Source organism: Melopsittacus undulatus, chromosome 1, assembly GCF_012275295.1.
Source record: "Melopsittacus undulatus isolate bMelUnd1 chromosome 1, bMelUnd1.mat.Z, whole genome shotgun sequence".
Classification (NCBI taxonomy): domain Eukaryota; kingdom Metazoa; phylum Chordata; class Aves; order Psittaciformes; family Psittaculidae; genus Melopsittacus; species Melopsittacus undulatus.
In genome coordinates this window covers 73,427,846-73,453,604 of record NC_047527.1, presented here as the reverse complement: position 1 = coordinate 73,453,604, position 25,759 = coordinate 73,427,846, and the positions used below count along the sequence as shown (strand labels likewise).

At 46.6% G+C, this 25,759-nt stretch overlaps 1 protein-coding gene across 1 annotated transcript; it reads left to right on the top strand.

Moving 5' to 3' along the window:
• The first annotated feature begins 1,494 nt into the window (after positions 1–1,494).
• Positions 1,495–10,381, top strand: LOC101871078 (serine/threonine-protein kinase SBK2-like). Its single transcript, XM_005153561.4, is given in 5 exon segments — positions 1,495–1,521; positions 1,523–1,621; positions 8,079–8,280; positions 9,012–9,214; positions 9,465–10,381. Coding segments are annotated over 5 exon segments (1,086 nt in total). The 5' UTR covers positions 1,495–1,509; the 3' UTR covers positions 10,035–10,381.
• The last annotated feature ends 15,378 nt before the right edge of the window (positions 10,382–25,759 follow it).

Here is a 25,759-nt window from a genome sequence, read left to right as displayed (position 1 = left end):
CTCACACTGAAGTTGACACTGGAGAAACTGAGTGTCTCGCTAATGGTGTGTTGGAACAGCCAGTCTCCTCAGGGGCTCTTCAGGTGCTTGCTAAAGCAGGGCAAGTTTCTTTTTGAAGGGGCAGTGTTCCAGTTGTAGCTGTACCTCTGGTATCATCTGGCTTGAGCGCTGACAAGCCTGATCCATAGAGCTGTGTATGGTGTGTACCTGAAGAACTGTTGCTGTTCTGATGGATGAGTGGGCTGTTGTGTGTATGCTAAGGAAGAGGGATGAGGGAAGAGAAGGAAGTATTAAAGAGTTGTGGGAGTCCTTCTCGATTAGGGCCTTTCACTGCACCTGCTTTAACCCAGCACACTGAAGGCCTTTCCCAGTCTGTGGAGCAACCTTCAAGAATGAGTGTGAAGGAGCAGCCTGGAGTGGCACCAGACCATGGCCATCAGCACCACAACCTCACTCCCCACATCTTATCCAGAAGCACAGGAATGGCTGAGAGCCTCACTGCTACTCAGGACTGAATCTTCTTGCCTGCTCTCTGAAGAGAGGGCAATTACCTGTGCTGGAGACCCAGAGTGCTTATGGTTATGGGGCTGCTCTGCTCTCTTCTGGGACGTTGTCTTTTACCTCTGTCCTCTCAGCCTTCCTCATGAAACTGTGCCCCCAGAGGGGGCACAGGGGCTTATCAGGGCAGCTCAAGCCCTAGAGGCCCCCTGCATGGCCCCAGCCCTAGGGAACAGGGAGGCTTGTGTCACAGCTGCACACATCACTGCTGCAGATACACACTGATCTGTATCCTCAGGAGAAAAAAACAGTGCCTCAGAGCCAAGATCTAGGACCTGCATTGTGTCCATGACCCCAGAAGCTGCTTTCCTCTCTGCACTCACGTGGAAGAAGCGGACTTTGGCACAGGACTATAGCCTGGGTGCAGGTACTGAGAACAGGTGAAATGCCTGCAAGTCACTGTAGTTGTCATTAATAATTTCAGCTTCATCATAATGCTCTGTGGTAATGGTGTGCATGAGGAGTCTGACCCACTGGGCCCCTTGAAGGGAACTTGAGCCAGTTGTAGGTTGTGCCTGGTCTCTAACGCTCACTGACACGGGCTATCTTGGTAGCCAAGGGCAAGCTCTGGCAGCCCACAGTCATTCTGAGCCCTGCCATCAGGGACTCTTACTTGGCACAGCCCCAGAGCAAGGCCCATGCACCAGCCCAGGGAGCTGCTTTGCTCCCTCAGCTGTAATGAGAGCCCAAGCTGAAGGGAAGGGCTGAAAAGGGTGGGTCTGCTGAAGGGTCCCTTGGGCTTATGATGGTACAGCTAGAGCAGAAACAACCACTCACTCTGATCCACGCAACACCTCCCTCTCCATAGAGAGGACAGATGGATACCCTCTTTTCTCCCCCGGCTCCCCCTCTTTTCTTCCCTCCTGGAGGTCACCTTCAGCAGGCAGGCAGCGTGCCCCCAGGACCAGAAGAGGCAGGGGGAAGGGGCGGAGCGTCACGCTTAGCCCCGTAATGCCTGGCAGCCCCCTCCGGCTGCTCCGTGCAGGCTGAGCCCAGCCTAGAGTCTGCGGCGGGAGAAGCGAGGGATCCACGGCTGGCTGGCAGTGCTGTGCTGCTGGAGAAGGTGAGCGGCTTCGTGCGGACAGGGAAGGAGTGTGGGAAGAGAAGTTACAGCCGTGGCGGGATGAAGGAGATGGGACAGGAGCATAGAAGGGCACCCACCCCTCACAGACTGGTTTTGGAGACTCTGGCATAGCCTGTCGGCACAATGTGGAGTGCACCCATTTCCTACATCTGGTTGATGGTGAACTCCTTGGGTGGCTCTGCCCCAAAAGGTTACTTTTTGTCTAATTGTGTCCCGTCGGATGGTGCCGTAGTACAGGCTGGTTGCTTGGGAGGAGGGTGTGATGGGGCTTGGTCCCAGTGAGACTGTGTGTGCCATCTTCTGCCCGAGGAGGCTGCTGTGTGGATGGAGATTGTGGTATACTGCTTGCTGGGGAGAGGCTTACAGGGCTGTCTCTGGGGAGGCTGTTAGGTGTTTCTGCCCGAGAAGAGCGATACGCATTTCTGCAAGGGACGGTGATGCGGTTCTCCGCAGTAAGATTAAGCACTAGCCTGCTGACCACTTTTAGGAAGGACCCTATAAACCTGCCCACAGAAAGGCCAGACACAACCACAGGGATGATCTGTTCAGGTCCTTTGAATGTATTAAACATGGTTTGCACTAGAGTGGACCTTATAGGGAAAAAAATAGTGCCATTCCTGAGTTGAAAGCTCCAGAGATGGAAGGATATTCTTCCATGCTGTCTGATGAAGTTTTCAAGGATAAATGCCCTTCTTAACAAAATATGCACTGCAACTGAAGTCTGAATTTGCCTCATTTCAGCTTCAGCTATTGGTTTTGTTATAAAGCTTTTATTTATTAGAACGCTTTTACTTGTAGTGAAATTCTAGTGCCCACAAAGGTACACGTAGATGACGGAGTAACTTCTTTGCTCTGTTTGATAAGCTAAAAAGACTGCTCCCCTGGAAGTTTCCCCTGTAATTGGAAGCCCCACTGTCATTCTGTCATTCTCATGGTTCTTCTCTAGTCCTTTTTCCATCAAACCACGAACACCAGCTCAAACTTGCTGAACTGTTGTTTCACTGATACCATTGAAATATAGAAAGCACCCAGTAGCTAGTTCTGTTCACCCATCAGCTAGGCTCCGGAGGAGTTCAGGAAATTTACCCTAGAAACCATCCTTTCACATCAGTATATTTTTAACATTATAAAAAAAATCACAGAAAAGTAAATAAGAATGCAAAGCAGAGCCCATGGAAGGAATACATTTCTAATCAAAACACAAACCGCACTGGTGCACGGTATTCTCAGTTCTAGTGAAGATGTTGTCAGCAGGTGGCCAGCTTTTCAGAAATACAGCTTTCCTAGCTCAGCTGATTTTCAGAGATTAAATTTCAGACTGTCTCAGGGCATCTGTGTGTAAGAACCTCTGCAGAAACCAGAGTTCACTGTAGGAGGCACTTTGCCTCAGAACAGATCTCTTACTATGATCTATCTCAGTCTATGTAAAGCCGAGTGGCTATATCTACTTTTCTTTCCTAATTTAGTATCAGAAAAATGCTATTTTGCCTCTTGCTACTGATGATTCCTGTTTCTGACATTTCTTGGATATTCTCTTTAGCAAAGTAAATGCAAAAGTAACATCAGTAACCCTTGTAGCGCTAATCTTGTAGGGTTGCATCTGTATCCTTTAGATGTATATCACTGTAGATTCTTTTTAGTGCAAGTCTGTATCATCCTACATATTAAGGCCTGAAAAGTGAGGCTATACCAGATCTACATTTCTGGATTTACATAGTGCCCATTTCATTTACAAAGCAACATGAAGAACTTAGATTTATTTTATTAATACGATGTTTTTGTTTCCTGTCACGCGATGTCAGGCTAAATTCCTGAATTCTCTGGTTATTTGAAAAACTTTTGTATGCGTGTATGTGCATGCACTAGTTTTATCAAGCAATGCATTATCTAACCAAACCCATTTTGTGTCATTTACAAACATTTTCTGGATGATTTCAGTGCTTTCTTCTAGATCAATGACAAAGGTAAAAGTATTCTACAAGGGTCAGGATTAAACAAAATTAATTGTGTGGAGTTAGGACACCAATAAAAGACAATAATTTCCACTGTACTGTGCTTATTTTTAAATCCATTAAAAATATGAGGCTTATTGATTTTGACCAAGGGCACAATTAATTTGTACACACAGCTTTCAGAGAATGATCAGTGAATGGGATGTTTCTGGCAGGTGCTGTTTGAACCAATACTGGGCTGAGAACTGCTTCAAACTCCCACCAGTGATTTAGAGGTTGGTGGGAAACCTGCGCAGATAGGGTCCTTCCACAGCCCGTAGGCAGGATGACTGTGGTTGTTGGATAACAGCAGAGATGCCAAGTGATCTGAATTACTTGATACACTAAATACACTTGAGCAAAATGGGATTTATAAAAGCTGATGTGAAAGTATTTAGGTAGAAATTCAGCAGGCAACACCCAGAAAGGGACGTGAAGAGGGAGTGAAGCTTTTCTCCCAGTGCCCTCAGTAATTTGGAAAAACTCTGGAGTCATGATGGATATATGAGACAGTGCAGCTTCTCAGTGTGTCAACCAGAGAGGTTGAGGAGTCTCCATCTGTGGAGATACTAAAAGCCTGACTGGACACCTTCCTATATAACCTGCTTCAGCTGCTGCTGCTTGAGCTGATGAATTGGATTAGCTGATGTCAAAAGGTCCACTTCCAGCCTAAACATCTCTGTGATTCTGCTATCATAGCTCTATTTCTATCATACAGAGATTACACTGTGCTTGGCTCTTGACATGCATGGAGTGCTTTTGTGGACCAAATATATTAATCATTTTCATTGAAGAACCAGAATAACATTACCTAGCTAAGACACTGTGTCTCCATAGGCTAGCTCCTCCTCAGCTCCTCAGGAAGTTGGAAGGCATCTCCTGGTGGTGGAAAGGATGTGAATTTCTTGCTGCTGTAATGAGAAACTCTTGTGGGGAATTAGGGTTTCTCACATGTTAACAGCCTGGAAATAAGACCTATAGCAGGGATGAAGCACAGGAAGGATAGTGGATGAAAGAACAGTTTTGAATAGGACCCTGCCTGCTGACTTCAGTACAGCACAGCAAAACAGTGAGTGCATCCTGGCCAGAGCCCTGGTGGCCTTCTTCTCAGTGTCTGTCACTCTGCAAAAGGAAGATGGCACTCTAGAAGGTAACAGAGGTAGGTACAGAGTACCCAGACATGCTCTACCCACTGATTACCCAGATCTGGACCTCACTTAACTTCCTATGTAATGGCAGTGGTATCTCAGAGAAAGACCTGAAAGCTTTGGCTATTTCCTGAAGTATGGAGTGTGTAGTCTAATCAGTTTCCTCAAGGGTAGCAATGGCCAAAGCCTGCAGATTTTTCTGGAGTGACTGAAGCTGGGGCTTCCTTCATAGGGAGCCCTCATCAGACCCACAGTATTGTCATTGTCCCAAAAAACACTCTACCCTTATCCTCTGGCTGATCTTTTTCTCCATGCTGGCTATTTTACTTTGATGGTCTATACTGTGCCTGAACAATCTGCCCTCCCATGCCAGTGGGGCCAGGCATGAAAGTAAGGATCCTTGTAACCTATACTGCAGTCCACTTGAAAAGTGGAGTGGAAGGACGAAAGAGTTTTGGGGATTATTTTTAACAGCAAAAGCTTATGGACTGAAATGTTTTGACTCCCAGATCTGGGGTAAGAACCAGGAACATTCAGAGAAGCATATCCTCCTATTTACAAAAGGAAGTTTTTATAGGGTAAGTAGAAGTAATGAATCATTTAAAAATAGAAGAATCAGATAATAAATAATTCAATACAAATCAAATTAATTAATAAGTATTTTAAAATGACATCATTATTGGTTAATACAGTGAGTGGATGCACTGAGGAGATTCTAACCTTTGGGTTGGATAGCACTAACAGGTGGCCAGCCTACAAGGGAAGAAATCTTATCTAACTCAAGTTTGAGAAATAAAGTTATCCAAGAAGATCGTGAGCCATTTGCTAACAAGAACTTGTCCATGACCATGAATTTGATATAGGAGAAACACTGTCTTACAGAAGAGATCTTTTAGTTGGGTTTTTCCCCTCCCCCCAAATATAAATCTAATGTGTTCTGCACAAGACAAGCAGACATCTCTCCTGTTGTTTCACTCCCTGCTTAGTGCGGCTTTAGCTTATTTAACATCAAGGGAGGTCTATGTCTTTCAAAAGTCTATTACACTTTAAGGGTGTTTTTTCTCCATATTCCTAGCTAGGTCTGTTTAAAAAACTCTTTCAGCTATATGTTTTAACACTTAAATGTGGCAACATGAGTTTGGCTGGGCAGCAAGCAGGAGGACATCACAGCAAAATCTCTAAAATCCTTTCCAGACTGTCTTGCTCTGTGAGTTTCTCACCAGCTTTCCATTCATTCCCTCCTGTGCATGCACTAGTTCATTGTTGAACTCCCCATGGACTTTACTAACATTCACTACTGTTGGCTCTCACACCGAGCCAAAGCCTTTGAAGAAAAGTAGGGCAAATTACTTTGTACTTCTGAACTGGGTAAGACTTAATGCAGTCTAGGAAAGAGGGAAGGGAAAAGAAAGGGAACTTTGCCACAGGCAAGCCCAGTCTCATGTATAAATCCAGCCCTTTTGTTGTTTTCCTAGTTTTAAATAATTCTGTTGCTAAATTAGTGGATTCTTAAAAATGACCAGATTAATTAAAAATTATTGGAAATTGAAAACTGAAGGAACTGTAATAAGCTCTGCTCACAGACAAAACAATGTAAAAACTAAGGGAAAAGGCTTCATACTTTCTGCTCCCACTCATATTCCCAGGATGCCATCTTCCTTTTCAGCAGTGTGAGGTCTTACTCCCTCCCCTGAAAGTGTCGTGTGTCAGAATGCGTGATGGGAAGAGGTCCTGAGTTTGTAGGTGCAGAGGTGAGCCACCAGTTTTACACTAGAGCTCTGCCTCACTGCACCCTGTTTGCGACACATCCCAGAATGCTGCAACCCTCATGCTCCTGGGTTGTTGGCTTGCACCCTGGGCTGCATTAGGCAGTGTTACCAGCAGGTGAATGGAGATGATCCTTCCTCTCTACTCCGCACTAGTGAGGCCACATGTGGGTCCAGTTCTGGGCTTCTCAGTGAAAAGAGATGTGGACAATACTGGAATGAATCCAGTCTGTGAAAATGATTAAGATAGTGAAACATTTCTTATACAAGGAGACGCTAAGAGAGCTGGGACTTGTTTAGCCTCAAAAGCAGAAAGCTTGATGGGATCATCTTGTTGATGTGTATAAATACCTGTAAAAAAGACACTTCCAGATTCTTCTTACTGGTGTTGAGTGACAAGACAAAAGGCAGTGGGCCTGAAATACAGAATTGCTATCTAAGCATAAGAAAAAGGTTTTTTTCCATAAAGGTGATCGAGCACTGGAACAAATTGCCCAGAAGAGTTGTGGAGTCTCCATCCTTGGAGATAATCAGAACTGGGCTGGACACAGTCCAGAGCAACCTGCTATAGTTAACCTTCATCTGAGCACTAGGTGATCTCTGGAGGTTCCTTCTGACCTCAACCATGCTGTGACTTTGGTTCTGTGACCTTGCTCCAAAGCCAGGAGGGTCTCTCAGGCCCAGGGTGCCTGTGTTCAGAGCACAGGGAGGTATTCAGCGGGAGAGTGCTGCCATAGGTGCCTTAAAATGTTGCCTTGTAGCTGGCTGGGGGGCTGGAAAAGCATTTCTCTGAAATGGGTCTGAAGCAGCTGGCTGTAGGTCAGAATGCCATTGATGTCCAAGCTTCCTTCCTGCCCGGGTTTCTTGGCTGCACAGATGAGTGACTGGGTCAGAAATGTCAGTGGGCGTGTGAGGTACTGAGCTCCCTTTGGCTTGCTCTGAGCACACTGCCTGACTAGTAATCCCTTTTTTGTCATGGGCTAGCTGTGCCGCTGCCTAAGGAGCAAGTCTGTCTCTGCTGCTACCTCAAGGACTTTCTTCAGTAAGAAGTGAGGGTGGGTTTCTGACTAGAGAGACATGGTCTTACTGCAGTAGGCTAAGGAGAGTAAGATGACTGGGTCACTCATGCTTGATAATCAGGGACTGTTATGTTTTTGCTTGTTGCCTAACACCTTGGAGACTAGAATAAGAGGAGGCCTGAAAGCCAGGCTGACACAGAAACGTGATCCAGGTCCTTGAAAAGAGAGGCCACAGGACTACAGTTAGAGTCAAACATCTGTCTGGAGGCCAGAAAGGATTAGAAGGTTGATGGAGGTTCTTTTCAATATGGGGACCTGTTACTTGATGAGAGGCTCTGCCCAGGGGTGTTCTGTATAAAAGCACAAGCTCAACTCTAGCACAGTGGTGAAAGCACTCAGGCTCCAAGTGGCAGAAGCACCTGCTGCCATGGCATGGTTTGCGTGGCGAGTTTGATCTGGTTTTCTCTGTGCGTGTTGTGATGTTCCTGACCCGGGCTGTGGTGTTTCTGCAGCACTCATCGATGGCCGAGAGCTCAGCTGTGGCTGCAGCAGCAGCAGCAGGAGGGACAGCGGCACCAACCATGCTAGAGGAGCTCCTGGAGATCACAGCTCAGAGCCTGGTGCGCACCGAGGTGGCTGAGCACTATGAGGTTATTCGGGAGCTGGGCAGGGGCAAGTATGGCCACGTGATGCTAGTGACCCACAGGCAGAGAGGTAAGGAACTGACTGTGCCCTGTGAACCACTATGCCTTGTCTCCTCTTTGCTCACCAGGGTGATGGGTGGGCTGGTGGTTCCTTGGGGCCAGGCACCAGGCACCATGGAGTTCCCCAGAGAACACTGAGGACAGGACCTCCCCAGCCAGGCAGCATCCCACTGTGCCCAGGGGACAGCCCAGAATATCAGACAAAGTTATAGGGATGAGGCAGGTGCAGGATCAAGCTGGGAAGTCAATCCACAAGTCAGGATCAATAGGACTAGGCGTTGACACAGATGTGATATAGCTGGAAAACAGCACTCCCACCACATACCTTGGACAGGGAGTGAAGCCCCAGGCCTGAGTTTAAATGGTGCCCTAAGGCCCATGGGGAGAGGGTGTGAGTAGAGGTCTTAGGTGGAGTTGGCCAAGGCCATTAAGGCCTAATAGTGCCCACAGAGCCCTGACACTACTCTTCGCCAGTAGTCCCAGTTCAGACTGATGGGCCCACGTAGCCTGAGCTTCCCTTGCGCTGCCCAGTGCTCCTGTGCACTGACTGGCTCAAAACCCACACTGGTAGCAATACCTGGTCCCAGATCTGGTGTCCACAGGATATGTTCACACAAAGCTTTGGGTCAGAGACCTCCCTGTGTCTGTGAGTGTCCAGCCCCATGGCTGCTCAGTGCCCTCTCAGTTTGCCTTGAGGAGAGTGACTTTCAGGGGAGTCTAACTCACTCTTCCCATTCCCAGGGACTCCTATGGCTCTCAAGCTGCTACCCAAAGCCAGTACCAAGCTGCACACCTTCCTGTATGAGTATTGTGTGGCACTCTCCCTCGCCACCCACCCTGCCATCATTGGCATGTTTGGAATTGCCATCGAGTCCAGTCAGTACTATGGCTTCCTCTATGAACCAGCACTGCACAAAGACCTCATCTCTATCATCAAACCCCGGGTGAGTGCTGGTACAAGGCAATGGGGACTGGGACTGTAGCATTTGTCCACTGTGTGGGCTGGCTGGGTCAGAGGGAGGTAAGGGCAATGGGCTGTTGCATTGGTGTCTACAGCATTGAAACAGCTTCAGGCTTGCAACACCAGAAATACAAAGATCTTCCCCAGTGCAGAGCAGGCAGGTGGAAGTATAACTCGCAGGGCTGCCAAGGTGTCGTGAGTGTACTGCACTGCCTGTCTGTCTCTCTGGGCAGGATGGGATCCCCGAGCCAGCCGCAAAGCAGTGTGCCAAGCAGCTTGTGAGTGCGCTGGAGTTCATCCACAGCCGAGGGCTCGTGTACCGTGACATCAAGCCTGAGAATGTGCTGCTTTTTGATCCCGAGTGTCGGCGCATCAAGCTGACTGACTTCGGGCTTACACGGCCCAAGGGTACCAAGCTCAAGCTGGTGGCTGGGGTAATCCCCTATACCGCCCCAGAGCTGAGCAACACCGCTGATGCCCAGGGGGTGCCCATTGACAGCAGCTTGGATGCCTGGGCCTTTGGCGTGCTGCTCTTCTGCCTGCTGACTGGCTACTTCCCCTGGGAGCAGAGCCTGCCAGATGACCCTTTCTTTGAGGACTTCATGCAGTGGCAGGAGACAGGCCTGGAAGAGGACCTGCCCCGCCACTGGAAACGCCTGACAGCCGAGGCTGCCCTGATGCTGCGGAGCCTGCTAGCCCTAGATCCTGCCAAGCGTTGCCCTGTCAGTGGAGTGCTGCGCTATGTCGATTGCCCTTGGCGGCTGGAGGATGGCAACAGCCAGGAGACTGCAGTGAAGCCCTAGAGCCTGCTCCCCATAGGGGCAAGATGGCAGGTCTCTCCCTGCAAGGGACTTCAGAGTCTGGGGCACCATGGTGGACTGGGTGTGAGAGGCAATGGTGATCCAGAGAGCAACTTCTCTGCTGCCATGGAGCCAAGCTCCTTCTCCAGCTGATGGTCCTGACCGCATGGTTCAGTGCTGCCCAGTGCCACCTCCTTGTGCTCCCTTGGGGCTTGAAAATATCTTTCTTTTGGAAATAACTGTCTGCGTGTGAAGCACCCACTCACTTCCTGGCCACAGGGACTCCAGGGTGTTTTCTAGGTGCTGCAGCACCTGCCTTGTCTCAAAATAGAGCAAAATATGTACTTTTGTGTTTGTGTATGTGGCTCTTTTTCCTTTCTAATAAAATGTCTGTGGGGCCTGCTTGATGTGGGAAAGCAGGGGCATGACAGAGCCTGCTGCCATCTCAGGACAACCTGTACACGGCTGGGACCACCCCTAGATGCTGCCTGCGTCTCCACCAGGACCCTTGAAGGGAGGCTTCAGGCCAGTGGGGTGGAGGTGCTGGGAAGCTCGCAGCATGTGGCTGCAGATGATAGCAGGGCACTGATGATGGTGTTGAGCACACCTTCTTCCCTGTACTGCTTTCAGATCCTAAGAGAATGTCCTTCATGCTCTTAGATGCCCAGTTACCCCTCTAAGATCTTCTTTCTCCCATTTCTTATCACCACTTTAACCCTTCCCTAGTGACACATATCTCCTAATCCCCCAGTGTCCTTCCAGGTGCACATTTTAATCCTGGAAAGAGGTAGCAAGTAGACAATTAGAGGTTAGAAGCTCCCCTTACTTTACTACCTCTTTCCAGTCCCCAGGATTATGCTGTTGGTAATCCTTCCCAGCTCCTAGCCTGACCCTGTTGCTGGAAACATGCCCATCTTAGTTTCCATTCTCGATGGCTTAGTAACTTTAAAAAAATGCACTGGTCCAGAACCATACTTTCTAGCATCCCAGCTTTTTTTTTTCACCTCAGATCCTTCCCTGCACACACTCTTCCATAGTTGCCCGACATCCAACTGTCTTTTTGCCAGCATCTTCTCACCCAATGGAATTCTACTATTACTTATCTTCCTCATTAACTTTCCTTTCTAATACCCATCACCTGGTAAACACCTTTCATTCATCCTTGTCTCAGCAACATCACCTTCATAGTATTCTTTTGTACTTTTCCTGCTCTCTACGTCACTTACCCTCATGTTTTTCTTCCAGCTCCCCAGCCTACTTTATAAACCATCATTGTGCTTGCCCTGTTCAAGATACAGTTTTCTTCTATCCACTTCTGTATTTTATAATCTTTCATTACCCCAAAAGATAATAAATGCTGCACAACTTTGGCCTGCTGAGATTTGGGTTTAATTACTCTTTGATCACTGTAGGAATAGCACAGGAGTGTTAAGGTACCAACACTGTAGCTGTATTTAAAATTGAGAAGTCCTAATGGTTCTGAAGGCCAAGTAGCTGACAAGTATCTGATGAAAAATAGTGGAAAATGTGATACAGATGATTGCTAATAGTGAGTTATAAGTTAGGAACATGCCCTTTGGAATATGATACTCAGCATTTTTGCTAAAAAAGTTGTGTTCGATAAAGTAAACTCATAGCATTACAGTACACAATTTATAAGGCATGACCTATTGATATAAAGGAAATTAGAGCATGCTGTATTGATTAAGAAGATGTACTATGCCAAGTCAATAAAGCATAGTTAAGTGAACTGAGAACTTTTAGTGGACAGGAGAAAAAATTGTCAGCTGGAAATGCTGTTTGGTTATTTTGGTTGGTTTCTGCAGCGATCAGTAGTTGAAAACAATCAACATTTCCATCCATGATTTGAAGGTAAACACAAAACCACAACAGGTGGAACACTGACATCTTTGGGGAAACAGATAAAACTGTCTGATTTCAACAGGACCAAGCATGTCTTCTTGCAGAAACCAATCATTTTGATGAGGATCAGGGATTCAGCGCTGCCTGACAAAGAGGAGGTGACAGAAGCTACTGACAGTAAGCAGTGGCAATGAAGAGGATTGTTTCTCCTTTATCACAGAACCTTAACACTTTGGCAGAAGGGATTTCTGCTTCAGGAAGTTGTGTGATACATAGCTAAGTGATGAAATCAGCACTATGGCTGCATCTTATGTGTGATGGTGGTATGAGTAGGGTAACAATGGAGCAAACACAGCAGCGCACACAGTGGCAGAAGACCTGCCTTGAGCCAAGCCCCAGCCTGGTCTCCTTTCCTCAGCAGCTTAACCATAACTACAGCTGGATTTCTTAAATCAGTGAATAAACAGACCTGTTGAAGCCCTCCCAGGGGGTCTGAAAACAGATCTGCTTGTCCCCATCACCCCCACAGCAGCTGCTGGGAGAGGCTGAATGGAACGGAGCTGCGTGCAAACATGCTGGCCCTTTGCACATGCAGCCACTGGTGCAGGAGGTCTGGCTGGGTGCCTGGCACTGTAAAGGGTAACATTTCAGCTAAGGCAGAGCACTAGGATCTGGTGTCATAGCCGAAGAGGCATCAGGTGGCTCCAAAGGGGAGGGAAAGACCCAGTACTTCACTGCTCTCCAGGGTGGAATGAATAGATAAATTGGGTAATTACAGAGCTCGCCAGACTATGTGAGTTCTGGCAGCAGCATCTGTGGTCCAAGAAGTGTGAATCCAGGCCCTAGTGCCTAGTGCAGCATACTGCATGCACAGGATAGGGGCATGGATCCAATGGCTTTTGGTAGGACACATGGATGCATGGCCTGTGTTTCTGGATTCCCTAGTGGACCTCACTAAAGATTTTGCTCCCTACTCTGTGTGTACACTCCTGAATAGTCACGGTCAGCAGCAGCCTGCGGACTGTGATACAAACAAGAACCTTCAGAGTTTATGGAAGGTATTTGCCAGCACTTTGGTATTGCAGGGGCACGGTGATGAGTTGAGACTGGATACATTAATTGGATATATTCCTTAGTCATAGCACTCCTTCCAGTTAGGAAGTGTTGGTAAGAAAAAGTGGAAGTGAATGCTCTTTGCTACAAAGATGTGAAATTGCAGGCAGATAGGAAAGTGATTAACCCAGGCTATGATAATGGTCAAACAGTGGCACAGATGAGTCATCTCAGATCTAACATGTTGATTATTGAAGAGAACACTTGAGCAAATTATATGGGCTAACCACAGGTCAGCAATGCCCCCAGCACATAGACCATGTTGTGATGCTGGCTGGACTCATGACAGAAACGGGAGGGTAGGACCAGGGTGGGTAACAGGGCCAAGGTAATTTCCTCCTATATGAAGACTAATGAAAGTCACTCAATTGGACTGGCTGACCCAGTGACCAAAGGCAAGGCAGAGGTCCAGCCTTCAGGTGTAATTTCTAGAGGCGTGGAGCATATAATCTTCTTTCTGCCTTGTTGACTGGCATTATGTCACTTCCATCCCTTCCCACTTAAACACTGTAAGATATCATTAGTGGAACTGTGACTGAAGTTTTTTTTAAGAAGGGCAGCAAAGGAATAATTCTCCATATTCCCCAGAGTTCCCTTGTAATCTTGTTTCCTGAGCAAGACTGCATGCTGACCATCGTGTGTGACCCTTCTGTCTCTGCACACAGATGCCAGGTCTGTAGCCAGGAGACTGTAGAGGGACCCAAAAATGAGTGGGGGAAAGCATCTCAGGGAATGTGATAAAGCAAATGCAAGACAGCATAGTGCCTGTGCCTGCCACCACCAACACTTCTTATTCTTCAGTTTTGATTTTCACTTCAAAGACAAAGCAGGCAGGACCTTTGATAAAAAAACCCCACAAAATATGACCCTGTTGTGAACAACTGTCCTTCTGAGCACAGGGATGGAAAAAGATGATGGAATTTGTTGCCTTTCATTCTTACTCACGTAGGAACATTTTGGCAACAACTGCAACCCAGCTAATGTCTTCTAGAGCTGCTTGTAGGTGAGAAGCTATGAGAAGTCATAAAACCCCACATTGTCATGCCAAAGGACAAAGAGCTACAGGACTGAAAGTGGCTGGATCAGAAGACACATGGCTCCTGACTGGGAAACATGCAATGGCTGGTGGAGTTTCAGCTGTTAGCCTGAGTGGAGATGCATGAACTGGAGGGAAGTGCCTTAGATAAGAGAGATCAAAGGTGTTTGATCTCTGTCTTGGTGTTTCCCACATCCTGTAGCTTGGGTTGCACAGTATCTTGCTACTATAATTTTAGTTCTTCTTGTGCTGTGCTGGGCTATCTGTGCTAGTGCTGACCACAAAAAGAGAACTGACCACTACTAAACCCTGCAACGATTCTCCGGTATCCTAGACTTCCCTACTTACAGTCTGTGCAAGATCTGACAGCCAGTAGTGCCAGCCAATAGTCTGGGCTTGCCCATATACAGCCCTGCCTGTTGCTGTGGGTGTGTTTGTTGTTTTCCCCTGGGCTGACAGGCAGCTGAGCATGTTTATAAGCCCTGTGTCTTGGCCCAACTTTGTGCAAGAGAGGGAGGAAGGGGGATTTGGCCTGGCCCAGCGTGGTGACAGAAGGTGGTTACAGTTGTCATACAGACTAATTGCACTTCTAACCCTTTTTTGCTGTTTACAAGCTGCACCCCACTGAGGACACATGTCTCTGGCTGGCTGCTGTATCTCAGGGTTAAATCACGAGGTTCCTGCTCTCACTTTAGGCTCTGATAGCCACCTTCTGTGTGCTAACTTGGAGTGCAGCTTCCACCTGAGCTTCGCTGGCAGATTTCTTAGCAGATAGTGAGAAAGAATTAATATCTTCAGTAGTATAACAGTCTGTTATTTAGTTTGTATCTGACATCTAGCTGTTTAGAGCTGGCTTCAGGAAAAACAGCCCTGTTGCCATGATTGCTGCTGAGATGTCTGCAAACAGCCACTTGAAACAGGCTGATCTGAGTCCCCTTGCTTTGTCCCCAGAGCTACTCTGCACCTGGCTCAGCTGGTTATTTTCCCTCCTTCAGCTCCTGAGGAACTTTGAGGAGGCTTCCTTGTGTGATAGTATTTCTTTTCTTTCCCTCGCTTGCTTTTTGTCCATCTTTCTCACTCCTCCAGCCCTGCTTATGTATCACTTGTCCATCCGCTATATTTCACTTTTATGGGGGTCATCCTGCTGCAGAAGAGGTATCTCTTGATACAAAACCTTGGAAGGCTTTGCTCTCTTAAGAAGGAATAAAGGGTGCTTAGTGTACAACTTGATGGCTCCTTTCACTGGGCTGGGAGAGGTGCTACTCTCACTCATGACTTATTTGAATCATTGCTGATGTGAAGAGCTGTAGCAATAAGAAGCATGCACTTGTGTGCTCAGGTTTAACCATACTGCTGTCATGGGTTCAGCAGTAGCAGTCATTTTTTCTCCTTCTTGGTAGCTGGTGCAGTGCTGGGTTTTGACTTTCGGGCTGAGAACAGTTGCTGATAGCAAGTATGTTTTGAGTTACTGCTCAGGTGTTTGGTTTGTCCAAGGCCTTTTCTGAGCTCATGCTCTGCCAGGGAGGAGGGGAGGCCGGGAGGAAGGAGAGACAGGACGCCTGACCCAGGCTAGCCAATGAGGTATTCCATACCATAGCACGTCATACCCAGCATGTAACTGGGAGAGACCTGGAAGGGCTGGAGCTCTGGGGGGATGGAGGAGGTATCGGTCGGTGCTCAGTCGGGCAGGGTGGTGTGAGTTATGGGTCGGTGGCTGGTGAGGTGTTGTATTCTCTTCACTTGTTGTTTGCTTTATCATTATTATTTGTAGCAGTAGTGATTTATGTTATACCTTAGCTATTAAACTGTTCTTATCTCAACCCGTGGGGGCCACATTCTTTGGATTCTCCTTCCTAACTCTCCGGGAGTCGGGGGAGCAAGGGGGGGAGTAAGTGAACGAGCTGTGTGTGGACTTAGTTTAAACCACGACAACTGCTCATAGTACTTCAAAGTCTGCAGCACCTTTACCCCACCAGGACTGTTTATTGCTCATTTAGAAACATAAGTAAGCACTTCCAAGAAAAGCAGCTGCTGTTTGGATACTGCTAGTAGCAGGGTAGAAGTGGACTTCAGTAGGCAGGTTGGGTGGCTTCTATTCCCAGTGCTGGAGAAGGTTAGGACAGAGGGACGCTGGGCTTCCTGGTGACTCTGCTTGTCTTTGAAGATAGCCATTGCCAACCTCTGTTTGAGTTTACTGTTGCTGGGCTACCCCAGTAACTGCTTAACTGGTTGGTCTCTTCTGTACTGCACCATAATGGAAATCTGAGGATTAAGTGAGAACCACAATAGGCATCTCCTGAGAAGCCTGCCACCCTCCCACTGGTTCCTGACTGCATAAGGGCATGTCAGGAATTGGATAGGGTTGGCAGAGATCTGGCTGTAACAGGATGCTCCTGTCCTTTCCTTTTCTTCTGTCACTGCAGGAGAGAGATGAGTTTATGGCATGTGGTATGTGGCACTGGCCAAGGGAATGGTGGGGGGGAAGGTAACTGGCCACCCACAACCAAGAATAGCTTTGGTTCAATGGGTGGAAGCCTCACTGATGAGAAGTCTGGACACAGGGCAAAGTCCTGAGCTGTAAGCTAGGTCACCCAGTAAGCTGGGAGCAGTATTCATTAATCCTGACTTCAGGTCTCTTTAACCAGTACGGCATATCATTGTTCTCTCAGAGTTAGACACAGAATTGCAAGACTTGATCCTGAGTTCTCATTTTCCTTTCCACACCTTCTCACCATTAGCTCCTACACCTTGGACTTCAGCTTAGGACTGTATTTCTTGAAACAGGAACCTTGACTTCCTTCCACCTTTTCTTCAGTTTACAATACACTGGACTCCTTGCTCTGCCTGCCTTGTGGTTGCCATCACTTTCCCATTGTGTATGCCAATACGCCCCTGTTTCCAGAGGTCAGAACCAATATTTCTCATTTTGCTCTCACTACGTGATTTCAGTCAACATATAAAGGATTTTAATAGGTCTTTTTGTGTTTCAGTCCAGCAGCAGAGTGTAGCCTTCCTCAGAGCTCATGAATAAGAGACCTGGAGTTAGTCTCTTTCACAGAGGACTATACTAGGTCTCACAGCTCTGGAAGACAATTCCCGTAGTCCCTAAACAGGACTTACATACAGCTTGATCAATGCTACATCAGACCCCCCTTTGGGAGTACCTGGGATGGCCATATTCTCCACCCTGAAACATCAGTTGGTCAGGGCACAGCAGGAGCTGCATGGGGGGATCTCCAGGTAGTTACAGACCTTCCTTCTGAGCCTCATATAGCAATTAGCCAAACACTTAATTGTGAAGGTGCCTACGAGTTCAGAGTTGGCCCACTGTCTCAGATCACTCTACTGTCTCATCTATACATCTGAATAGCTGAAGAGTTCCTGACCACCAAGGGAATTAATGATGTAAGTATGCTAGGTGTGGGTACAGCCAGCCCTGCCACTCAGCCACACAACAACTCTAGAACAAACCTGAGTTTCATACTTGCAACTTAAATTCCGTATCTCTTGCCACAGACTAGATCACTACAGAAGAAATGGCATGAATGTTTAAATTGGTCTCATTCAAAGACATTAGCAGCTTGCTGTTGTTGCAAATATTTTTGCTGGGCTGGTTGGCTGATAATTCTTGAAGTCTAAGATATCTATCTGCACAACCCCACACAGTATTTGCATGCAAGTAAAGTATCTTGGGTATTGTTGCTGCTGGAGTAACAATCATTCCTAATGAAAGAAAGGCACCAAAACCAGTACCTCTCTGTTTAGTCAAAACGATTTCCTCTGAGCAGCTCCAGTAGCTCCTTTCTGCATCACTTAATGACTAATTTCTGTTGTCTTGATTAAAATAGACCAGTCTACAGTAATGCAGTTTGGATCTTTAAATGCATACCTCACCACAATCCACATAGGCTCTAAATTTCTAACACTGGAGAAGGCAGGGACAATAATGTCTGTATGGACCCAGGTCCTGTTTCCTGTATTCCTGGTTTTTGGCACAGCTACTCATTTTGCCAAGCTCGGATATAGACTGTGCTGTTCTTCAGTGGCTCTTGGAACTGTTCAGCTTGCTAGAGGAGGATGGCTGCGTAGAATTATTCAGAGGAGAGTAGTATGTCAGAACTAATGCTCAGGTTGGATTAAATTGGATTTCACAACCCTGTTTATAAACTTTCTTGTTCTTAGGGTCTGAGGACAATGGCATGAGGAAATTGCTATTTTCCTGTAGGTAATACTAATCAGATGATGATAAAGAAAAAGACAGGGGAATGGGAAAATCTTTGCTAGAAGTGAGGTACCTTTCTTTACTAAGAGCAAAACCAGACCATTTGCAAGACAGGCTCACTTTGGGATGAATAGTGTTCAGCTGGCTTTTCTGGTTTTTCACTTTACTCCAGGGTTTCATGGGATGCTGGCAGCAATTTCCATGCTGCTTCACAAAGCTGCTGCTTTGCAAATCTCCCTCATTAGCCTTCATTATCCTGTAATTTGAACACGTATTTACTTTAGTGGTAAATCTGCTCACCGTTTCATAGCCAAATCACTTTGTTGCAATTAGGAACCAAGGGCTACAACCTGTCAGCCTGGAGACAAGGGAAGAGGTCATGTAGACACATACTGCGTAGATTAAAACTCACCTTTTGGTATAGTTTATCAGGTAAGGACTAATGCATCAGTGAAGTCTGGGCAGTCACTAAGGAAAAGAATTTCTTGCCTGAATCCTCGGGCTGAAAAGAAGCATTTAAGAACAGAAAAACAGCCAGTACATGTCTTGAGACAGACTTCAGGGTCTCACAGCTGAGGAATTTATTGGATTGTCTTCACATCCCCACATTTTCTTTTCTTATAGTGCTGTCGATAGGCTAATGATTAGGGAATAGCTATGAATACTTCCTGAGAAAGGGCTGTATAGCCTTCTTAAACCCAGCTTTGCCATGAGAGTCATTTATGCTAGTACACAGAGAGCACAAATGTACACATTTTCTGTTGGTAAGATGTACACAGGATAAATTCAACCTGCCTGGGTTAGGGGTTGATAAACTGGCAGCACATAAACTGGGATACGTGTAAATGATTTCTTGCACATCTTTCCTGTATCCCTCTTCCATGATGGAGAAGAGTCTGAGTACGCATTGCTAAAGGTCACTGAGGTCCTGTCTTCCACAGGAATCCCAGTACATAGGCCAGAAGCCAACAGGACCAGATCTGTGATTTGTACAGTCAGAACCCCAGAGCTGCTGAATTACCTTCTCTGTGTGCTCTGCAAGACCTCTGCTCTCTTATCTGTGGCACTACTTAAACCCTCACAGGAGCTAGCCCATCTTTCTTTAATGACCTGGAGCAGAGCCTACAGCTCAGGCTTGGAGGTAGGTATTACAATCCCACACTGGTGTGCAAAGGTCCTTTCCCTATTCTGCCTTACCTTCAGAGCATAGGGACAGATACCTTAAAGGGACAGTTTGACTACAGGGATTCTCATTACCACATCTTAGTGCCTCAGATACTTGCACTGCTGCATTGCAGTGGCTGAAGCTTCTAGTGCCGGGAGCATGCCAAGGATTCAAGCACCCATACCCACTAACCTCTGTTATGAAGAATCAAGATTTGGTAGCACGACCTGTTTTCCAGCAGCTCCAGAGTGCTCTTTCCAGAACTAAGTTTCATCTTCTCCCATGCTTCAGCCACAAAATGAAACCACTGCTAAGAATTCACTGAACTTTGTTGGCCTTTAGCTTCTGCACTTCTACTCAAAAGCAATAATAGTGCTCAGTTTTGAAAAGGACACATCTCTGATTATGTTCTCTGCTATTCCTAAACAAGCCACAGCTGGAGGGTGCATACATCTTATATTAGCAAAAGAGAAGAAATTGCTGCAAATTTCTTTGTCAAGAGAGACAAGGAAGAAATTCTTTACTGTTAGGGTGGTGAGGCACTGGAATGGGTTGCCCAGGGAGGTTGTGAATGCTCCATCCCTGCTGGTGTTCAAGGCCAGGTTGAATGAAGCCTTGGGTGATATGGTTTAGTGTGAGGTGTTCCTGGCCATGGCAGGGGGGTTGGAACTAGATGATCTTAAGGTCCTTTCCAACCCTAACTATTCTATGATTCTATGACTATGCTGATCTGTCCATCACCTGGGCATTTGCATGGTCTCAGCATGAACGAGTAAGAAAGAGAGCCTGACCCAGATCCTGAGGAGTCAGAAATGGAGCTCCCGTGGGATCTGTAGCAGTAGCTTTTCTTAGAGAGTGAGTCAACATAGCTGAAAAATGAGGCAGTGCAACAAGTATTAAAAGGATGTGCCATTGTAACCTTGTGCCAAAGTCACTCAGCCAAGGATTGATTTTCAGTCATTTCAGTCACTCCTGCTTCCCCGGCACTTGCCACACATCACCTCCTGGTCCTCTGAACGTATTCCCAGCACTAGCACTTGCACTCATTTAACCTTAACTATTAGTGTTAATAATAGTTAAAGGCAGAGCTGGAAACTTGCCTTTCCCAGCCTTTGGCCTTCTTCCAATTACAAGAGATGTGTTAATGAGAAGACTTCATATCTAACTGTCTAGTCAAGGCACTTGCAAAATGCCAGCCAGCACAGTAGCTGGATGTGAAAAGCAGGAAACCAGCTAATGTCAGCTCAGACCAAGACTCAGATTCAAACAGCAGCAGAGAGAGGGGAGAATGGACAACCATCTGGGGCAAGTGTATCAAAAGATGGTTCAAGGCTCTTTGGAGAAGCTTTGTGTTCACTAGAAAACCCAGCCGAGCGTGAGGACCATCACCTCCCGCCGGTGGGTTACGGAGACACATACCTGGCAGCAGAGGAGTCAGTGGTGTACACGTGGGAGAAAGGTCAGGATATGGCAGAGAGCTTTTCACTTGTGAGCTGGGTGAAGGGAATGGTAAGTGAGTGATGAATATGAGCAGCTGGTAGATAAGTTCACCATGAGATATCCAGTTAGAGAGCAGGAACTCAGCAGTTTTAATGTTGGACAGTCTTTTTATGATGTTATGAGAACTAGGTGCCATAAGGCTCATAAATCAAACCAGCTTCTTGAAATTGAGACAGCATGAGGCTGAGCCCTGAGATCAGAGCAGCTGAGGTGACATTAGAAAATCCCCTCTGTCCATGGGCTGTGTTAATGCCAGCAGGGAAATCACTGCCTCCTGATCTGGAGAGAAAAAACAAAGGACATCTTTGAGGAATCGGCTTGACTACTTACGAGGTTTAGGGAAACAGACGGTTTTCTTTGCACAGGGTAAGGAAAGCACTATACTGTTTCAGAAATCACAAAATCTTTAAGTTCAAATGAGACTTTTAAATATTTGGGTTACATTTAGTTTTCTTCTAAGAACAAACCACTACAAATTAAATGTGAATTCAAGAAAATATTTTCAAGACTCTTCATTTAATATTGAACCAATAAAAAGATTTTGAGGGAAAGCAATGCTGCTTCAGTGGCAGCTTGGTAAATTTTAGTGAGTTAAAGCCTTTTTGCTTATTGAAGTGGTACAATATTAATTCAATTATAAAACAATTGTATTTGTTTTTTGCCAGAAATCAGTGTATGGAGAGAATGCACTGTTCCTGTAACTTTGGGCTATGATCCAGGAAAAGAGGTACATTTAAAGACCACTTTAAAAGTCTAAGGCAGCTTCATAGTTTTAAGAGCTACCTTATGAGAATCAGAAAAAAATATGTCAGTTCACCAGTGTTAGCCAGTTCTTTGTTGTTCTTTAAACCCACTGGTTGTATCTACAACACAAAGTTTGAGAAGCTTGCACAGTCATACTTAGTATATGTCATATTACGCTAGTCATACTTAGATAGTAAGTATGATTACTCAGCATAGTCATACTTATATAGTAAGTATGATTACTCAGTCAGATGATAAGAATGCCTGTACCACATCAGACCAAAGTGCTAATACAATCCAATATCCCATCTCTTAAAACAATAAATATAAGAACAGGGCAAATATATGGTGATAATTCCTCAAAGACACTTTCCAGCTTTCAGCAGGTTTTGGCTTAAGAGGAGCATGCAGAGAGATGGAAATGTTAAATTTAGTGATCCTTGATAGTTTTCCCCCCTGTGGATTCTGAGAGCCAAACTACACACTGGAGTTCAGGAAAGGGAATATATAGTCCTTAGCAGCACAAACGGTGCAGAGATGGAAGAAGGAAAATCTCCCTTGGTTTGAATTGAGCAGAGAAGTGAAACTCCAGTCGAGTAGAATGGGAATCTCTGAGACATAGTACAGGTGAGTAGCCAAGTCCAGCACCTTTGTTCACTCATAGCATTTTGAAGTTTCTCATTGCTGCTCTCCCTTTGGCCATTGCGTTGGGATACTTTGAAGATGAAGCTGGTGCAGTGATGATCTTTACCTCATGGCAGAAAACACAGTGCTCTATTATGGGCCCTAACACAAACAGAAAAAGCATTAGAATCCACACTGAGCATTTGTAATCCTGTGTTACTCAGCTGCTCGACTTTTCTGAGAGGGAGAGAGGGATGATGGTAGTACCCCATCCCACAGAACTGATACCTTCAGCAATCCTTGATAACGTTACTCACATCAGTTTTCCCAGTTCTACTGTTTTATTCTTCTTTCCTTGACTGAAGTCCCAGCTGTCCACCATTCACTGTAAGCAAGTGAACAGATTTTGCTGATTTCTTTGAGGTTCCTCAGATTTCCTTTGCTCACTGCACCTTTGCCCTTCTTTGCACAGCCCTTCTTGCTCATACAGTGCAGGATAGCTGTCTCCCCACTGCCCATCCCAAAGAGTTGAGTCTCCTCTAGTGGCCTTCTGAGGTGTTCCTTCCAGACTTCTGGCCACTGTTCCCTTCCAGAGCTCCTTGACATCACTGTACACAAGCAAGAAAAGCAGAGCAGGTCCAGCCACAGTGACCTGGGTCAGTGAATTGTCAAGATGACTTAGGCAAGGCTAAGGACAAGCCAGGAAGTGAAACCATCGTCGGTACCAGCAAGGCACAGGCATAGCTGAAACATAGCTCAGGCGTGAAGCAAAGGTACAGGCCTGAGCTTAAACTCAACTCTGGAGCAAAAGTTTATTCTGCTGGGATTCTCCCAGCTCTTTCTCACCCCCATCACTTCTTCCAGCAGTGTGATTCAAGGTGACACAGATGTGCCATACCAGAGCTGGCCTTGAATGAAAGTAGCCAGACCTCTGGTGGGGAGCAAGAGGAGAGTGCTCAAGGCCTTGGTAGCAGTGTCTCATGTTCAGTAAGCACCCAGGCACCAGAAAGCTGCTAGAGACCTGTTTCTTTCAGTGCCCATGCTGCTGCACATTCAGCACTGCAGGGCAGGAGCCTCACCATAACACAGTTACTGGTGTAATGACTGCTACTGCTGAACCCAGGACACTGGTCCCAGGGAGGAATCTCACAAGGATGTGCATCCTACTCCATGTACACCAGGCCTGTATCACGGGGTCCACATCTTACAGAGGATGTACTAAAGCTCTACCCCGGAGTCATTTGAGTTCAGCAAACTGTCTCTCTTGTATCACAGAGATGAGTTGTTTACAAAGCAAACACTGTCAGTCCATTTAATTGGCTCTTTAACATGGTGAGAAATGTTCCCTGGCAGAGAGCTCCTGGGAAACCCTCCAAGAAGTGAAATGGAGAGGCACTTGTATGCGAGGAGGACAAACAAGGCTATTCTTCCAGACCCAAACCTCACAACTGAACCATCCATCCTTGGATGGTGGTAGGAGTCCAGAGGGTGTAATAATGATCCCTAAGGCCAATATAACAGTAATTGTTACAGTACAATGGACAGTCATGCCATTCTGCCACAGAGGAGGGCAGCTCCCATGGCATCCTCTTTTCTGTACAGCCTTTGCATAAAGACATACAGTCCAGCAGAACCTGGAGCCAGTCAGCATAGCTTAAGTAGGTATGGGTCTAGATATCCTAGTAACATAGAATCATAGAATAGTTAGGGTTGGAAAGGACCTTAAGATCATCTAGTTCCAACCCCCCTGCCATGGGCAGGGACAGGTGTCTTGGTTTGGAGACCTGTGTGTTAGGGAGACTGCTTGACTTGCTGCCCTTAAAACACTGTCTGTAAGCTTATCAGATCAGCTTGTTCAGACAGGAACTGCTTACATTAGGAGGCATCTTTTCCCATGCAGAACACAGTCAGAAAAGACCAAACATCAGGTTCTCTCTTAAGGTGTCAGTTTGTAGAGAAACCAGAATGTTGTTTCACAACTCTGCTTAACACTATTCCTGACAACAATCTGCTCAGACCTGACTTCCCTGAATCACTGCGGCACACCCAAAGCCAGAGCCCAGCCCCAGGTGCATGGCCTGGGGCAGCTGTGGGCCTGGTGTGACCCCAAGGGCTGGGGAGGAATCTGCCCACTCTGCTCCTGGCAGCCTTGCTTGTGTGCCTGCGAAGATGAGCGCTGTGTCAGCATGGAGGTGAGAAAGATTGGAGAAGGAGCCCAGGCCAGGGAATGCAGCAGGAGAGACTAAGGAGGCTGGGAAAAGCTGGCTGGTAACAGGGGAACTAGAACTAGCGGGACAAGGCAGAGCCAGGGTGAGGGTCCCAGGAAGATGTGAAAACCTGGATTTGAGGGCACATGAAACTAGGTGAAACAACCGAGCCTTTGAGGGGGATCCGGAAGGATTCAGGTCTTGTTGTTGACATACTTGTGCCATGTCGGGGGTGCTGAGAAAGGCCTGCCTGGGTGCTCGTTTGCTCTGGTTCCAGCCTGCTACAGCAGCGGCAGGCGTGTGTTGCCCTCCAGTGGTAAATCTCACCTTTCTCTGGAGTAAGGGAGCGGCAATTCAAGGGACCGAGGGGGCCTGTAGCCCTCAGCCCCCCACACGCAATGGGGCTTGCTTTTACTTCCTGATGGTTACAGACAAACGCCCTATGATTAATTTGAGTGCTTGTCTCCAAAATCGTACTGTTATTTACAGCTTTTCCTCTGTTGTATTTGACCGGAGGCAGACGACAACACAAAAGCAAAATACTGGTATCCTCACTGCTCTTTGAAAGCACAAATTCAAGTACTACCACTTGAAAGTGTACCAGTTTGAGCTGCACTGGTTTCATTAATTTGGTTTAATACTTGCACGATGTGATTAAAGTTGTTTGTCTTCCAATTGCCTCCATACACTAATTATCAATCCTAGCACTATACATTCATTATATCAAAGACCAGAAGATACAAGCCTCTAAAAGGACTTTCTTTTGTACAATTGTTTCAAAGTCCCATCACCAAACTTCAAAGTTCCCATATTAAGTTCTGGTTAAACAGTAAAACCATATTCACAGAGCACAAAATCTTTATTTTCGCAAGTCACATCAGCAAAACCACAGGATTTCACCAGTTTTGAAGTAAATTGCCCTGATCTCCAAGAGGCTTCTGAACCAGGCAGGGGTTTACCATCAAAATTTGCCTTTAGAAGGCAACCCTAAAGGCAACACAGCACCACCTAACTCTGAGCAGGTCTCAGCTCACACATCCTTGTAAACCACCAGCCCATCACACTGAAGATGTGTTCACTGTTAATGGGCCATAAACTCCAGTGCTGCATATCAACTCCATGCACCACCTGCAGAGCAAGACCACAGCTTTCCCCTCTGCCTGCCCACCACAGCAGTGCCTGCATAGAACCCTCCCCCTCATCTCCTCCATCCTTCTGGTGGGGACATTCAGCAGCACTGCATGGTTATGGGGT